At 44.1% G+C, this 17867-nt stretch overlaps 2 protein-coding genes across 2 annotated transcripts; both read right to left on the bottom strand.

Moving 5' to 3' along the window:
• Positions 1 to 1209: 1209 nt before the first annotated feature.
• Positions 1210 to 2769, bottom strand: LOC133412537 (ladderlectin-like). The gene is made up of 6 exons (XM_061695890.1): positions 2664 to 2769; positions 2527 to 2551; positions 2364 to 2449; positions 2091 to 2225; positions 1638 to 1749; positions 1210 to 1464 (listed from the first exon to the last, which is right to left on the bottom strand). Exons 1-6 carry the CDS (start codon positions 2718 to 2720, stop codon positions 1382 to 1384), a joined length of 498 nt encoding a protein of 165 aa, XP_061551874.1. The 5' UTR covers positions 2721 to 2769; the 3' UTR covers positions 1210 to 1381.
• A 4771-nt stretch (positions 2770 to 7540) lies between these two features.
• On the bottom strand, positions 7541 to 9500 carry LOC133412541 (galactose-specific lectin nattectin-like). Its single transcript, XM_061695904.1, has 7 exons — positions 9475 to 9500; positions 9306 to 9368; positions 9207 to 9225; positions 8999 to 9081; positions 8772 to 8906; positions 7930 to 8038; positions 7541 to 7835 (listed from the first exon to the last, which is right to left on the bottom strand). The coding sequence occupies exons 2-7, from the start codon at positions 9366 to 9368 to the stop codon at positions 7756 to 7758; spliced, it is 489 nt and encodes a 162-aa protein (XP_061551888.1). The 5' UTR covers positions 9475 to 9500; the 3' UTR covers positions 7541 to 7755.
• Positions 9501 to 17867: the final 8367 nt, after the last annotated feature.

Here is a 17867-nt window from a genome sequence, read left to right as displayed (position 1 = left end):
TAAGTGATGAAGCCACAAATCATGGTGTGAGGCAAAGTCTTGAAATGGCTATTTTTTCCAAACCTGCAGCAATTTCCTATTGGAATAACTTGGATGGATAGATTCTATACTTTTATGTACTGTATATATTTATGATTTAACTCAACTGTTCGAGTGGGTTTATCGATCTTAACCTCCTATTCTTATGTCCTTGAACTACTGTTCACTTTGTACCTTTGAACTTACTATCCTCATTCATCCTCATCCAGAGGCACTGGCTAACACCATCCTGACTGTGAAGCCTGCTGGTAGCATCGTGCTGTTTTTTCTTTTTTCTTTCCTGCTGCAGGAACTGGGCGACTCGTCCACATAGAGGGGAAGATGACATCTGCCAAATACAGAGCAATTGTTCAAGAGAACTTGCTCCAGAGTGCTCTGGAACTCACACTAGGGCGTCGATTCACCTTCCAACACGACAGTGACCCGAAGCACACAGCCAAGATAACAAAGGAGCGGCTTCAAGAGCAGCCTGCGAATGTCCTCGAGTGGCCCAGCCAGAGTCCGGACTCGAATCCGATCGAACATCTCTGGAAAGACCTAAAAATGGCTTCCCGCCGACGGTGTCCATCCAACCCGACTGACCTTGAAAGGATCTGCAGAGAAGAATGGGAGAAAATGCCCCAAAACAGGGGCCCTGCGATTGGCTGGCGACCGGTTCAGGGCATATCGCGCCTCTCGCCCGAAGATAGCTGGGATGGGCTGCAGCAGCCCGCGACCCGCGTGAGGATAAGGGGTAAGGAAAATTAATGGATGGAATGGAAAACTATACTCAAATCAGCTTTAGAACAAGTCTGGAACATAGAAAAATGTGGAAAAAGGGGAGGGGTAGGAATACTTTCTGGTGGCACTGTATGTACCAATGCAATAGCATGTGTTTACGTGCATGTTTATGCATATAGCGTTTGTCCTGTTTTGGTCATGTTTTTTTTTTTTTTTACTTTGCTCTGCATTTTCCATGTATGAAAAGTGCTGTATAAATGATTTTTTGATTGCAAACATAATCAGCCGACATGGCCACGCAGCGCACCGTGGGGCTATCAATTTGTATCTATTTTTTTTTTTTTTTACCCTTTAGGACCAAAGGATTTTGATTTGGAAGACTCGTGTTGTGCATTTGAGTTCCAGTAAACGTCCAGTTGGTGCGGAGGGAAGGAATAACACTCCAACATATTGTCATGCTCAGAAAATGCCTTTAATTTATTGAAAAGATACCAATGGAAATGAGCTGAACAGACAGCAATCATTAACAGTAACCTGATAATGAACATTGAAAGACACCAAAGACAGTCTTGAAGTTACCATGATTATGGAGAGACGATATAATAGAAGATTTGACGGCTGATTAGTGGCAATCTTTTTTGTCCACGGGTCTGATGCAAACAAATGGGTTGGCGTCGCTGCATTCATCATCATCCCACAACGAGTCTGCAACAAAACACACAAACAACAGATAACTGTGCTACTTTCACAGAAAATAGAATGCATGTAGTTTCTTTAATTTTCTTCTTGTATTAAACATCAGGATATGCTTGCAAAAATATGAAAGTATTCAGATACATGCTTTATTCTCCTTCAGAAAAATTGCTACGCATACTAACCATCTGCCTCAATCTCAACACAGTCTTCGTCTCCACCGATGTTGTTAGGCTGGCCAGGACCAAAGTTTGTGAATTTAAAAACTTCACCACTGGTCCATACAAAGTCGTCTTCCTGCAAGACAAAGTCACATTTGAATAAAGAATAACACCTAAAGACAAACGTTTGGTCATAATTGAGGCTATGATGTTGTCTGAATAAATGGACATAGTATATATTTAACACGTGTCATCCTCTAAGGTGGAGCAAGAGGACATGTTCCAGGGCACCGGCTTCTCCTCCTAAGAAGTGCTAAAACTGCTCTGTTGAAGACCCTCGACTCTACACTTCCTCCCTTTCAGTTGGTGACAAGATTGAGTCTGGAGGACACGTTCCTTTTTCAGGTGGCAAAAACGCTTCGCGTGAGCACAGGTGACTTGATTGAATCCGAACGTTTGTACTGGTCAATGTTGCACCTCAATGGCATCGTGGCTTCCAATCCAGGTGTCAACGACAGAGCCGGCCCCCTCCCGAATCAGCTCGACAACGAGTGCGTGTTCCTTGAGGCTGGTGATCGAGACCAGATTCCCGTCAAGAAGGTTGCAGATACTCTGAGGGGGAGGAAAAAGCAGAACAAATGACAGCATTTATACAGTTGCACTAGGTTTACCAGATAATAAATGTACTTGTTAATGTGTTTTATTTGCAGTTAACTATACACACAACTACTGTGTTAAGGTCTTCCATACCTCTGCATCTGAAAAGGTCCTGGGATCATGGTAGTAGACGTAGCAGTACTTGTCCAACTGAGTCCAGCCTTTAGGACAATCATTGACTGCAATATAATTGTTGGGCATTAGATGATTCTGTAGTGATGTGAAATATAAGTACGACTTCATCACAGCTACCTACATGATTTTTGGGGATGTCTGAATACCTGCGAATCATAATAATAAGAATAAGAAGAAGAAGAGCACAATGTTCAGTTCAGAGAGCAAAACACAAAACTATCATGAAGAGTCGAGTACAGTTGTCATATTTGGACATACAGCTTGGGCCAGTGCGATGATCCCGCAAAGGGCGAGCAACAGGTAAAGACGAGCCATCTGTGCCACGATACTGAGATCAGAATCAGAATCAGAATCAGAATCATCTTTATTGGCCAAGTATGTCCAAAACACACAAGGAATTTGTCTCCGGTAGTTGGAGCCGCTCTAGTACAACAGACAACAGTCAATTTACAGAACACTTTGGAGACATAAAGACAATTGTGCAAAAAGATGCAGAGTCCTCTAGCACTTAGAGCAGTTCGAATGACTCATATTGCAATAGTCCGGTGCAATGACCGTTGTGCAAAGGGCGCCGAGACTTCAACGAGTGGATGCGGTTTAAAGTGACGAGTAGTGCGATCATCTGGGACGATGTCGGTTGTGCAAATGTTACAGATACTCCTCAATCCGTGTGCAAATGGAGCAGATGCTCCTCTGGCATGAGTGGCCAGTATATGCAAATACTGCAGCGTGGCGAGACAACGACAGTGAGTGCACGAGTAATACATAATTGGCCCCACACAAATGTGACAACAAACTCAAGTCAAAAAATTGAATGAATGATGAAAATTGATGAATAGCTCTTATTATTCTTTTCTACTGGTTTGGGTTTGTGTAGTCAAAAGTCAGGTTTAAACATGACCATGTGTAAGAATACAAAAAATGTGATCAGAGAAATACAAAAAGTAGGATGCTAAAATAGTAATCTTACCTTTGCAGTCTTTGATGAGAATGACAACAAGCAGGTGTTTTATATCTTAGGTTGACCGCCTTGGAATGCTGTGTCCCAGGTCACATGACAAGTTAGATGAGCTCAGAACAATTACAGTACATTTTTTCATCTGAATTAAAATTTCACACCCAAACAATTAAACAATTAAACATAGAATCATTAAAATTGGTCTTGCACCAAAGTGACTCACAAGCTCTGAATGCTTTTGTCTAAGTATGTAGTCAAGCTTGTAAGCACGCTTTGAGAGCACAGGTGAGGGTTTGTGTGTGCTTCACTCCTGGGGTCGATCAATCCAGTCTTGATTCTTTTTTTTTCTTTTTTTTATTACCCTAACCCTAATCCACTCAAACTCCATAACCCACAAAGCAAAGCAAAATACCTCAACCCCTCGCCCCCCTAACCCTTAACCCACCAACCCCAAAATCACAAACCCTAACACCCCGCAAATTGCCACTCTATTCTTGCCATCGTCAACTACACCCCCCCCCCCCCACACACACACACATTACTGGAAATAAGGCATACATAAACTTTATTCGCCAAGAGCATGTTTGTACAAGTGAACCATTCCCCGGTCAGCCGGTGAATCTCCGCCCCAATCAACTAATCCTAACCTACTAACCCTAACCCTCCGAACTCTAACCCTATGGTGACCCGATGTGAGCCGAAAGGTAGAGCACTTTGTGTGTGTTATGTTTTTTTGTTTTTTATGTTGTGGTAAAAATTCATAAAGGTTGACTTCATGAAACCTCAGAACTAACCACCGATCATTTGAATGTCTGCTGTGCTTCCTTAGTCCTTGCGTAAAACAGAAACTAAAAGACTAATGGGGTGTGTCATCAATTAAGTTCCACACAAAGCTGAACACCTGGAAAACTTCTGTGTTAACCTGGTCCAACTGACATTGGCACAACTAAATGTTGGCAAGTGAAACAGCTGGCACCCACAACTGGCAAGCAAAAATGCGCTGGGCGGCTGCTCAGAATGAAACAAAAAGGCAACTCGAGCTGTGCAAAAAGCATTCACAATGTGTCAAATTTCCAAAGGGGAGAAAACCATGTCTTGTTCTGAGGTACTGAACAACAATTTGTGGTGCCTACCATCTCGGGACCACATTTTGAATTTTTTAATATATTTTTATACCTCATCTATGAATATCCGTTGTAAAAATCTGTTTGGCCACCCCGTCGATGTGTCCTTGAGCAAAACAGATCAGCCCGGTAATTGAGAGACTGTTCTCAATCCGGTATACGGTCTACGTCCGCATTCGGCAAAGCAGGTAAACCAGGAAGGGGAGCGTTTCAAAACCCCTGACGGAACGTTCAACGTCAACTATGCTTCTTTTTAAACACAAGATGTCACCACAGAGCCGCCGAAGATGATAATAGACGGTGTTTACGTGTGTGGTATCATATTTGTATAAACAAAGACACCAACGATAAAGAAAACCAAATTTGAGCAAGTTTGCTTTCACGCAATCATGTCATCAATGATTATTATTATAAATGAATGAGTTATGCTCATTGGCATAGCATACACGTCACCTGACGTTCCGCATATAGCAAATTACCTCACCTGGTTAAACAAAAGATTTCATTTTTTTTAATTTTTTTTATTTATAACCTTTAAAAATTGACTGGGTTGCCTTTTCCCACCTGCATTTTGTCCAGGTTTGGTCTTTCCTATCTGTGATCGATGGGGGTGGGTCGATGGGTTTGGCGTTTCACCCCACCCCCCTACTACTGGGACGGGCTGGACCAGTTCACTGTCTTTCCACCATCTGAGTTTTCCTGACTTTTTGGGCATGACTAAAACGAGACCCAGCGACGCACTTGCGCTTCTGGCGTGAGTCGGTGGCATTCCCCCGCTATATAGCGGGGCCGACTGCGCGTTGGCCTGTGTGATGAGAGAGGTGTACAGACATAGAAAATGCTCCATTAGAGGTTAGTCCCTCGTTAAATAATGTGTGTGGGAAGAATGTGGTGGTTACCCCCTTTAAAGGTCCCGTATTTCGCCTATTTAAACCTCCATACAGTGACTCTCGAACACGGACTTAGTATAAAAGTGTCAATTTCAGAAAAATATGTGACTCAGGAGCATCATCGTGTCAAATAACATTTTAGTTTACACCTCGGTTTTGTCATCCGAGTGTCCAGAAAAGGCCTCTCTGACAGCTCCTCCTGTCCTCTCTCCGCTGCTCTTCTCTCTCTACACGAACGACTGCACCTCAGCGCACCCGACTGTCAAACTCCTGAAGTTTGCAGATGACACCACAGTCATCGGCCTCATCGAGGACGGTGACGAGTCTGCATATCGACAGGAAGCGGAGCGGCCGGAGCTGCGGTGCGGCCGACACGACCTGGAGCTGAACACGCTCAAGACTGTAGAGATGATCGTGGACTTCAGGAGGCATCCTTCGCCACAGCTGCCCCTCACGTTGTCCAGCTGCCTTGTGTCAACCGTCGAGACCTTCAAGTTCCTGGGAATTACAGTCTCTCAGGACCTGAAGTGGGCGACCAACATCAACTGCGTCCTCAAAAAGGCCCAGCAGAGGATGTACTTCCTGCGGCTTCTGAGAAAGCACGGCCTGCCACCGGAGCTGCTGAGGCAGTTCTACACAGCGGTCATCGAATCGGCCCTGTGTTCTTCCATCACAGTCTGGTTTGGCGCTGCTACAAAAAAGGACAAACTCCGACTGCAACGGACAATCAAAACTGCTGAAAGGATTGTCGGTTTCCCCCTACCCAGCCTTGAGGACTTGCACGCTGCCAGAACTAAGACAAGAGCGTGCCAAATCCTCTCGGACCCTCCGCATCCCGGTCACCGGCTCTTCCGGCTCCTTCCCTCAGGTAGGCGCTACCGATCAACGCAAACTAGAACTAGTAGACATTCCAACAGCTTCTTCCCTCTCGCGATCAACTTCTTAAACACCTAACCTATAATTCCATTACAACAAGCTGGCAATTTTTTGACTTGAGTTGGTTGTCACATTTGTGTGGGGCCAATTATGCATTACTCGTGCACTCACTGTAGTTGTCTCGCCATGCTGCACTATTTGCATACACTGGCCACTCGTGCCAGAGTAGCATCTGCAACATTTGCACAACCGACATTGTCCCAGATGATCGCACTCCTCGTCACTTTAAACCGCATACACTCGCTTGAAGTCTCGGCGCCCTTTGCACAACGGTCATTGCACCGGACTATTGCAATATTAGTCATTCGAACTGCTCTAAGTGCTAGAGGACTCTGCATCTTTTTGCACAATTGTCAACAAAAACAAAATGTACCGGCATTACCAGATATCTAGCAACCCTTTACTGCTCAGTGACTGTTTTTTTCTCAATGTCTTTCTGTCTCCAAAGTGTTCTCTGTCAATTGACCGTCCGTTGTCGTACTAGAGCGGCTCCAACTACCGGAGACAAATTCCTTGTGTGTTTTTCGGACGTATTTGGCAAATGAAGATGATTCTGATTCTGATACTGATTCCGATTCGACCCGGTTCTGTATCCGCTTTGTCCATATTTGGCTAAGACCGCCCTTGGCTAAGACCGCCCTTTCCTCTGATTGGTTGCCTCCGTGTAGAAGAGCCAACCCTCACTACTTGTGAGAGCACGCGTGCTTGTTTTGTTGACAGCGGCGAGGTAGGCGGAGATCTTCGCTAGTGACGTCGACAAGCTGGAAAAATTCCAACGAGCCGATTTCGGGCCTCTCGGCAGAAAAACGTCTGGAGCTCAGGAATGCGTGGACCGTTTGAATTCAGATTTGACCTGTTTACTGAGGCACCATGGAGAATATTACATCCCAAATACTAGAAAAAGTTGGTTTTGCCTTTAAATCCTTCAGAGGGAAGGGTCAGTATAGGTAGGTAGTATCTAATAGGTAATGCCTCCGTCTTCTCGTCACTGCCCAGAGTCGATTATTTGCTGTATTTGCGATGCTTCGTGTGTTCCGTGAATGTAAACAGTCATGTGGGATAAAGTATGTGTCACTTGAATTGTACATGGACACACACACAGTCAAACAAATGTCATTTCGCTATTACAGTATTGCGCATTTGGACCTGCGATGTAAAGCCAACCTTATCTTTAAGACCAACCAAGTTTGAAGATTTTGCAGAAAGGCAAAAAAGCACACAAACACGTTTTTAATGCGTAGACAACTTCCTTCATTTATTCGTCCCAACTTTTAAGTTTAAACATTTTTTTTGGACTGACCACAACCAATAATCTCAGAAAGGTGCAAAAGAAGAAAATGATGGACTATGAAAGCAGACCTGGAAATAAGAAGGTTCTCCCTGAAGTATTTTGTCATCCAGATGGTAGGAAAGACATTTTGTTAGAAGATGCAATAAACTGATTAGTGTTTCTTGGTGATCACTTTTTTGGCACAAACAAATGAACTCAAATTGGTGCAGCTCTCATCATGCCACATTTCATCTGTAAGAGAAACAAATATGACATTAAACCCTCTGAAAATTGAATTTCATTCCTAAATAGCAACAACAAAGTAAAGAAATTAGTTTTTCTTTACCACCGTCATCAAAGTTCACACAGTCCTCGTTGTCAAGGTTGTTTGGCTCACTGGCCGCAAAGTCCCTGAAATCCCCAGATGTGCCATCAGTCCAAATGAAGTCATCCTCCTGAAAGACAACAATCCCATTTGAAGGGGTCACAAGGGAAGGACTGCTCGGATTTGATTTGTTTGCCTCGAGATCATTTTAACACCTTCGTTATGTTTCAACATTCTGGGCTTAATACAGGACCATCGTGAAACTCATGTTTGACGTCATAGTAGATTCTAAGGTCGGAGTGTGGAGGGCAAGGTCAGGTGATAAGAAAAGTGAATTAATAAAGTTGAACTCCCAAATTCTGAGAAAGCGGCTAAGTGACAAGCGTCCACCTGTCGGCGGCGCCGCATGACGTGTTCCCGCTCACGTCTCACAAAGTCCGAACCCTCAACTCTGCACATCTTTCCTTTGAGATTGAGTTTAGCGGACACGTTCATTTTCTATGCGGCAAAAAAATATTTGGACTGAAAACAAGTGTCGGCAGGAGCTTGTTACGGCGCGTACTTTTTTAAATGCCAGTGGAGTATGAAAAAAAACTAAACTTTGTCTACTTATTTGAAGCAAAAAATAGCTTGAAAGAAGTGAACATTGTCTAAAAACAAGGTGATGAGTGCAGTGTATCACAGTGTATAGTAATAATACAAATTATTATGATCAATGTTATTATTATCTATTAGTGGCGAGGCTAACCCTATTTTGGGTCACCCACCAAATTCAGAAGAGGACGTTCCAAAATTAGGTCACGGTCTCAGCCCACCCGAAATACTCAAGCTAGACCCGCCCCTGGCACTGGCCAATGTTTTACCTGGATTGTGTCATGATACCCTATCCAAGTGTTCTTGAAAATGGCAGCTGAATATCTGATCAATTCAACAATGACGGCGTTTTCCAAAGTGCTGTTGATGGAAACCAGGTTGCCGCCAAGAATGTTGCAGACGCTCTGGTGGCGAGAAGAAAAAATTGTGTTCAAGATCGCTTCCTGTAAAATGCATTCGAGCGACGTCGCAACGACTGTGTGAAAGTCTTCCGAACCTCTGCGTCTGAAAAGTCTCTCGGTTCATGTTGGAAGACGAGACAGCGATCATTCAAACGTGTATAGCCTTCAGGACAGTAACCTGGAACACAATTTTAGCCCTTTTAGTCAAATCCAACTCAGTCTGGCGTCAGATGCCTCCAAACTCTCCGGGGAAGGAAGGCCAGGCAGGGATACAAGTGTGATCGTTAGGTTACAGCGACCGACCTTTCAGTGTTTGGCACGACTGTGAAGAAGAAAAGCAAGACGGCGAATCAGTGACGATGAGCAAATATATACATTTACGGAAGTGAGGTTTCGACTTACAACTCCGGCCAACAGTCCACACATCCCGCAAAGGAGGAGCAACGAGCGAAGAGCAAACGCCATCTGTGCGACGACAGAACAATGCACTCCTTCATTTGAACATCACTTACAGTCTGAAATCTATCAAAGTTGTCAGCCGTTAGTCATTAGTTTAGTCGAGTTAAGTTACCTTTGCAGTGGTGACACTTGATGCTGACAACGACAACGAGCAGTCCTTTTATACGCTGGGTTGACGCAGCCCTGGAATGTAAAATAGCGCAATCGTCGCCATGTCACATGACACGCCCGACGAGTTCTCCACCGCCATTTGGAAGCCGTTCAGGTTAATTGCCGCGCCTGTGCACATTTCTTTTTGTTTCAACAAATGTAACATCAAAAGTTTTTTTTTTTTTTAATTCACATGATGTGTAGCCGAGCAATTATCCTTCACCAAAGTCTAAATGAGAGTTGAGTCATTCAGCGTTTCGGTTTTTCAGGATATCTTTTCTGTTTCGTCACAAGGAACTGGTGACATTCTTGACATTAGTGAAACAAGAAGCACAAGATGAGAAGCAGGGTTGGTACTCCTGCGTACAAGGAAATGTTCTCCTGACTTAATTGGTCAACTTAACTGAGTCACGTCGGCATAATTCATTAAGTATAAAACACCTTCAAAATGACGGAAGGCATTTTGGACCCTTCCCTCCTTAATTGATGACACACCCAACCGCACGGTTGTTTGGTATGCCGCTATCCCAGTTCAATGAACTCACTATCATTTGCAAAGTATCTTTTTTAGACAAGAGATTGGGGGGTTGGGCTCATTAAGAGTGTCTGAAAGCCCCCGATAGAAAACCCAACAATTTGTGCATACGCATGAATCCTCTTCCAGTTTTCACCACACGTTCGGGCCAACTGTCCTCGTCCTGACAAGCATCTGAGCATTACTCTCTGAACTCTGGAAGATTGCAAAGGCATTGAGGAAAAATCGTCAGCGAAGGAGGACTTCGAGAAGTCGCTTTTTTGTCAAATGTTTTTTTGAGTTTTGCTAATTTGCTCAATTTTCAGCCGCAAACATGGATTGAAGTGGATTTGTTGTACGTAAAATCGTCATTTCATACACCTCGGAGACGCTCTTGGAATTGCTCTTTAAGAAGATTCATAAAACACCATTAGGGGCCTGCGGCATGCCTGAAAACTCACCGGTTTTCGCATACACACGCACACACATTTCATCATCATCAGCACCAGCCATTATCTATCCACTGCAGGATGAAGGCCTCTTCCTTCATTCGTTTGTTTTGCAATTTGGTGCCAGTGTATTCTGGTGTGTTTTCATGAGTTCATCTATCCATCCTTTTCTTTTCGAGATTGTTCCTGAATATCACACGAAGCCGTCCGTCGGCCTCCCGGGCAAGCTTCATGCGGCGTTCAACTTCAGCGCTTGTATTTCCATCCATTGTTACAAATTGGCCTAAATAGATGCAGTTGTAGTTGTAGGCGTCTAGGACATGGTCCTCCATTTTGATATCATTTTGTGGACAGTAACGATTGAACATGACCTTTGTTTTGCTTTTGTTCATTTTCAGACCTGAGCGACGGCTTTCTAACTCTAATTCCTGAATACGACGCTGTAGCCGTTCGGCATCGTAGCAGAATAACACGATGTCGTCTGCAAAACGAAGATGGCTCAAATAATTCGATATGTATATTATATATGTATGTTTGTATGTCTGTATGTTAGGGTCCACGCCGTCAGTGAGAAAGTGCCACAATTTAACATCGGCCATCTGTCGAGTATGCTCGATTCCGATTTGGGCTCATGTGGGTGAATTCCTTCTCAGCAGTTCATCCTCTCATGATAAATGCGTCCGCCCAATTTCATGCTTGTCGAGGCCAACTGAGAGACAGTTGATCAAATCTTGATTTGAGATGTACGTACCTTGTTTTTGACAAACGTCTGAAAATTGTGCTTGAAAATCAAGCACAATTAGCATAAAAAGCGACTTCCTGTCGTTGCCCGAACGCCTTAAGAGGTCAGAGAGAAATGCACAAAGCAATCATTGCGGTTGGCTTCAGTATATCTGGCGATGCGTTTGAAGCGACAGGGCGACGCCCCTGCATTCACACAAATATTGTCTTTTCGTCTCTGTTAATTACTCGAGCGTCACCACGCAGAACACACCTTCGCAGATCATTAATTCGGGTGGAGGTTGATAATTATGACATGCCCCTCCGGCATGCATCAGCTGATTGCGTGATATGTCACATCTTCAGTTTCTTGAAGCCGGCAACTGTCAAAACTCCCCACATTGCTGTGTCCTAAACAAAAAAAACAACATGGAAAAAGCTCACGTTAAACATGAATAGTAGCGGTGACGTGATGAAAAGGCCGCATCGACGTTTGCAGGAGCACAGCGAACGTTCGGCCCCTTCGCAATCTTGCTGTTGTTAAATCGCGGAGGTCCCCCTTTGCGTCTGGGCCAGAAAATGGAAATGTTGCTCTTTCTTTTTCATTTCTTTATTTGTAAGCATTGACGGGCCTTGTGTGCGTCGAAGGTTGCTTGCGAATCAAAAGCGCTCCCGCCACCTTCCCGGTCCGGCTGGCGGGCTTCCCGGTCACCGATTAGTGGTTCGGTGGCAAGTAAATGCTTACGTTAGTTATCTTCTCACCTTTCAAATGAGCAGACTTTGATTCAAACCTTTTTAGCCACAAACGTTTTCATTTTATCTTTGGCTTTAAAATCAGGTAGTTGAGTTCGTTTGATTGGATTCCACAGATATTTCTTCCCCCCCTTTCATGTCATGGTACGGAGGTTGCACGAGTTGCAGTCCCACTGAGGACAAGGAAAAAAAAGAAGCAAAAATGACACCTAGCTCGTCTGCTGGCTGGCTACTCTCAAAGTTCAAGTGGTGCAGCCGAATCGCTCCTTGCGTGTCTGCATGTGTGTGCTCTGCTTCTGTGTAGTGTGCACCACAAATTATACATGGGGGCGTGAGTTGAATTTCCCCATGGGGACCACAGCAAAACATACGCTACCACATTTCAGATATTTGTCGTGTTCAGTGTGGATTATTGCTTTAATTTTGCTTTATGCGCACACAAAAGGTGCATTCATTTAAAAAAAATTTTTTTTTGCAATTAGTTTTAAAGGAGCATTATGCATCATGCAGAGCCCCAGAGTTTTTGCAAAACAAGTGATAAACACGCTACCTACAAGTTGACACGGTTTTGAGAAAAAACCTCAGACAAAAAGCCTCAACCCATTTTGAGAAAATGGGTTGAGGCTCGACTTGACTGTTAGCATTGAACTCCAGCATTACACGTGGCCGGCGAACTCCGAATGAAGCTTAACGAAGCAATGACGACCAGTCACAGAGAAGTATGTAAACGCGGCGAGCTCAAACTGTCAGTAAGCTCATTCATTGAGTTCGTTCAGTGTGAAGCGCATCCTGACTGCAACCATCAGGTGGCAGCCTACAGCCTTCATCTAAGAACACTGGCATGCTTTCGGTACAGAAAAAGGAAGACTCACTCTCTTCGTCACAACCCCGAGCCACAATATTCACGGGGAACATAAAAACAACAACACAAGGTGGCACAATGAACAAACCAGAACATGACAGCAGAGCACGACTTACATAAGACAATTAACACTGGCAACGTCTGTGCTGCAAGAAAAACTTCAGACGCTGCACTCGTCTACTTTCATCACCACTCAAAAGTAACCTCTCGTGATTTAGCCTGTATATTACAAACTTAATTTTTGTATTAAGTTTAAGACATTGGGGCGCCTAGGTGGGTCCGGCGGATCGCCGTGGGTCCCTCGGTGTGGGCCGTGTCCCGTCCGCCGGGCTGCTCTCGGGTGGACCCCTCGGCCTGATCCCGCCCCTCGATTGATCGGGTGGGGTCCTCAGCCGCCGAGGTGCGGCCACAGCAACTACAGGACACTTCTGTCAGTAAAACAGTTTCAATTCACTTGCATGTGTCTGCTGGCACGCACCCCTGGGACTCTTTCACTGGGCGTGGGCTCATGCACTTACTGCAACAAATAACTCATGAATATGCAAATCGCTTGTGTATACCCTCTCTTATACTCGCGTCCTGTAGACCTTTATCATTTACACAGTCAATCCCACCACACTTCAGTTGCACAGCCGGGTTCACGACCTTTGTCCTGCATGCTTCTTCTCCTGTCCTTGTCCTGTTCTATCTTGTCCTGTCCTTCCCTCACAGGGTGGAGCACTACAGCCCCATGCAACGCTCATTTAATTTAATGTTTCATTGTTTTAGATAATGTAATGAGTTCGTTTTTTCATCCTGTTTACAATTAGTGCTTTGTCTTTTGTCTTCGTTTCTCTCTCCCCTCTAGAAACTTTGTTCTGTTCCACTCTGATTCTCAATAAACTTGAATTATAACACTAAGAAACCACAGCGGAAGCTTAAAAACTCCACTGTGACACAGTAAAACTGTTCCGGCATAAAAGGGCTACAGATCTTCCATTCTGCTTGGCCTAGAAGCCGAACAGGACAAAAATAGAAAATGAAAAATATCCAGTATCATCGTTACTGTTTTTGAAGGCGGTGAAATCAAAGTGTGACCCATCAATCTATAAGAGGGCATCTTCCTGGAAGACAAAGAAATGTGTTTAAATGACCACCAAAAGAGAAAAGCATGCTTTTCTGTCACAACATCATACATCATGTTTGTCATACAAAATGAGCAGTGGACTTCGACATGTTGATGATGACAAAACATCTCCTGTCACCAGCTAATGTTGAAGAACGGGTTCACACTCTTGTGACAGCTAGGCAGGATGAGTTGCACACTCCGCACGACAATTTCCGCCGCTGGGTGTGATTTCACTTTGTTGACGAGCGATTTTAGTTGCTGAAGACGTCCACCCAGGGGTGCCAATGTGTGCCAATGTGTGCCATTGAGATTAAAAATGTGTTCTGGTCCAAGACTAGTCATGGAGCAATACAGACAAAAATACACAATAAATACATAGGACCGTGGGAATAGCTGCGGCACATTGCCCGACTGGTTAGCACATCTGCCTCACAGTTCTGAGGACCCAGGTTCAAATCTGGCCGCGACTGTGTGGAGTTTGCATGTTCTCCCTTTGCCTGTGTGGTTTTTTTTCCCTACTCCAGTTACCTTCCACATCCCAAAAACATGCATGAATGGTTCACAGAGGACTCTAAATTGCCCGTAGGTGTGAATGGTCATTTGTTTATGTGTGCCCTGCGATTGGCTGGCGACCAGTTCAGGGTTTACCCCACATCCCGCCCGAAGATAGCTGGGATAGACTCCGGCACGCCCCCGCGACCCGCGTGAGGAGAAGCGGTATGGGAAATGAATGAATGAACGCCAACATCCATCCACCGGTTTTCTGTACCGCCTACTGGAGCTTTTGTCACTTTTATGGACAGAATTTCTAGGGGCCGCCGAGGCATAGAGGGGGTCCAGTTTGCTTTTTGCAGATGATGTGGTTCTGTTGGCTTCATCAAGCCGTGAGCTCCAACTCTCACTGGAGCGGTTCGCAGCCGAGTGTGACCCGGTTGGGAGGAAAAACAGCACCTCCAAATCTGAGACCATGGTCCTCAGTCGGAAAAGGGTGGCAGCCCTCTCCAGGTCGGGGATGAGATCCTGCCCCAAGTGGAGGAGTTCAAGTATCTTGGGGTCTTGTTCACGAGTGAGGGAAGAATGGAACGGGAGATCGGTGCAGCGTCTGCAGTGATGCGGACTTTGTATCGGTCCGTTGTAGTAAAGAAGGCGCTAAGGCGAAGCTCTCAATTTACCGGTCGATCTTCGTTCCTACCCTCACCTATGAAAGAACAAGATCTCGGATACATGCTGCCGAAATGAGTTTCCTCCGCAGGGTGGATGCTTACAGGACACTAGGACACACGCACTGGCTTTTGTTTGTCAAAACTGTCCACACTGTGGTATGAATACACACGCACACACATGCAACACCACAGCTTCCGGATCACACAAGATAAGGAAGAGAGATCAGCGCTGGCTTAACGCTTCAAACTCGACCATAGCTTTGTAAATCTGCATACTTAGTTTAGTTGTATTAAATACTCAAAAGACAAGTTTAATTTATCAGGATTCTTATTTGGAAAAAAAAGATCCCCACCAAACATTAAAAGAACCGGGAAGAAGAAATTCCATAAAGGACTTTTTCCGTGCGAGGCCGGCTGCGCAACTCCTGGGTCTCGCTTAGAATTCCTAACACTGTACCCGTGTGCTACTTAAAGCCCAAGTTACACAAAAAACAACTCATTGAGGTGAAATCATTTGCTGACTGGTCACACCGATGCCCATCAGTGCACCTGCAAAGGGACGTCGAAGTGGGAGGAAATATTGGAACGGTGGACCAGCTTCCCAAGCACGGGGGGCCCCTGGGCTTTTGTTAAGTTATTGAGCTTTTTTTCTTGTATTTGAAGATGGTTTTTATACTCAAGCTTTTATTATGCTGTACATGCTGTAGTTATGTGTTTTTGTGTGTGTGTGTATATATATATATATATATATATATATATATATATATATATATATATATATATATATATATACTGTATATACCGTATTTTGAATGTAAAATATGTGCCTTGGCTCAATAAAGGTTGGGTATCACTGTCTTACGTAATGTAGCACACATCTTCAATCAATCAATCAATCTTAGGCAGGTAGATATAATATTTATTTTCAAATATAGTTTTTCCATTGAAATATATAGTTAACATTTAGGTAGAACATTTAATATTTGGATTTAACTAAAAAGAAAAAGACGATTTCAGTCATTTGATTGATCAGAAAAGATATTTTAACACTGGACCAAAGTGTTCAAATAATGGACAAAGAGAAGAATCGCTGCTTGTAATAGCAATAAAGTGGTTTACAACTACATATTGTACATGAACAATGACTGTGGAATGTCTTCGGTACCTCGCCATCTGCAAAAGTTCTCCCCTCATCTTCTTAGCGGTAACAGTGGCAGTCTAACTGAGTCCAGCCTTTAGGACAGCTGTTGTCTGTCACAAGAAAGATGTTTGACCATTGTATTCTGTTTTTATTTATGTTTAACACAACGTCCCAACGACATTGGAATTGGGGATGTAGATTGACTTGACAGTCTCGCGGTTTTTAATCTATCCTGATCCATATACACAGAGCAATGACCTGCTTTTGTTTTTGCCGCCCATAGCATCAAACATTGGAAGAGCGATCAGATCAGACTGGTTTTGCAATCACACAATTATGAAGTAAATAGTTGTGAGTCCCCCGGCTGGATCCCATGCAGATGGGTACAAGGGGTCAGACTGAAAAGAGCACAGCTGAAAAAGAATGATCATTGAAGCGTACAAATAATGGGCCATTAAGTCTTTGTCAGGGAGACAACTCAGCTCAACTTTATGCTTATAGCACTTTCAAAAGAAACAACTGCAGCTGAAACAGAGTGGCGTCCCGTCAATACATACATAAACATAACAAATGTCCATCTATCCATTCTCGGTGGCGCTTATCCTCACTAGGATTGCGGGGGTGCTGGAGCCCATCCAAGCTGATTTTGGGTGAGAGACGGGATGCATGCTGAACTGGTCGCCAACCAATCACAGGGCTAACATAACAATCAAATAACAATAATAATAACAACAACAAGAATACTTCCAATTAAATATAAACATAGTACAGATGGAGAAAAAATAAGATAACAATAATGAGAAAAAAATGGGGTACTATTGAAAGTGATGATGTGCTTGGTGTTTCCTGAGTCAACTTTGGTCAAATACAGGAGATGCCGTACGAGTAGCGACAAACTGGTTGGCAGCCATTTGAAACCAGAACCAGAAGGCCAACCAATGTGGTTGGGACCTGAAAAGATGCAATCCTCACAGGTACATCCTACGGCGAAGCGCTACATGGAGCACCATCATGGTGACCCATCCACAGGACAGTGAGACTGACCATGTACCGCTGTCGCTAAGGAAATGAGACAGGCAAAAATAACTAAATAGGGAGCAAGAGTCTGAATTGACATGCGACTATATTCTCAGGCCTTAACCAAGCGCCAGAAATAGTCCCAGACGGACCCACTCCATAGGTAAAAAAGAAAGGTTACGATTCAAGACGTCTTCTATTCACTTCTATTTTAACACATTCACTGCCATTGACGGCTTTAGAGGTCAAATACCCATGTCAACTGGGAAGGCTGGTTAAGAGCAGAGGGGAGTAGTAAAGCGTTACATTTACTCCATTACATTTACTCAAGCAACATTTTCCATAAACTACTTCTCAGAGTACTTTAAATGTACCGTACTTTTTACTTTTACTTGAGTATTTATGTGAAGAAGGATCGATACTTTTACTCCGTTACAATGATCGACATGCCAGTCGCTACTTTCGTTCGTTCATTCTTGCGTGTGCGGATCTCTTTTTAGACTCTATCTTCGACTTCCTCATAGGGTGCCTGGTGTGCCAATCAAACGGGATCACCAATGTCATTTGACTCCAATTCACCAATCAAACGACAGAAGGCAGTCACATGACCGCGCACCTAGTCTTGGAA

This window comes from Phycodurus eques, chromosome 1 (assembly GCF_024500275.1).
Source record: "Phycodurus eques isolate BA_2022a chromosome 1, UOR_Pequ_1.1, whole genome shotgun sequence".
Lineage (NCBI taxonomy): Eukaryota > Metazoa > Chordata > Actinopteri > Syngnathiformes > Syngnathidae > Phycodurus > Phycodurus eques.
The sequence above is the reverse complement of the archived record's forward strand: the minus strand, read 5'-3'. Positions and strand labels throughout refer to the sequence as shown.

Coding starts and splice junctions, on each gene's coding strand:
- LOC133412537 (XM_061695890.1), bottom strand. CDS start 2,720: ATGGCTCGTCTTTACCTGTTGCTCGCCCTTTGCGGGATCATCGCACTG. Junction 2,226..2,363: donor GGACCTTTTCAGATGCAGAG/GTATGGAAGACC, acceptor CCTCCCCCTCAG/AGTATCTGCAACCTTCTTGA. Junction 1,465..1,637: donor TGTTGAGATTGAGGCAGATG/GTTAGTATGCGT, acceptor GTTTTGTTGCAG/ACTCGTTGTGGGATGATGAT.
- LOC133412541 (XM_061695904.1), bottom strand. CDS start 9,368: ATGGCGTTTGCTCTTCGCTCGTTGCTCCTCCTTTGCGGGATGTGTGGA. Junction 8,039..8,771: donor GGTATCATGACACAATCCAG/GTAAAACATTGG, acceptor GTTGTCTTTCAG/GAGGATGACTTCATTTGGAC. Junction 7,836..7,929: donor TGTGAACTTTGATGACGGTG/GTAAAGAAAAAC, acceptor TTTCTCTTACAG/ATGAAATGTGGCATGATGAG.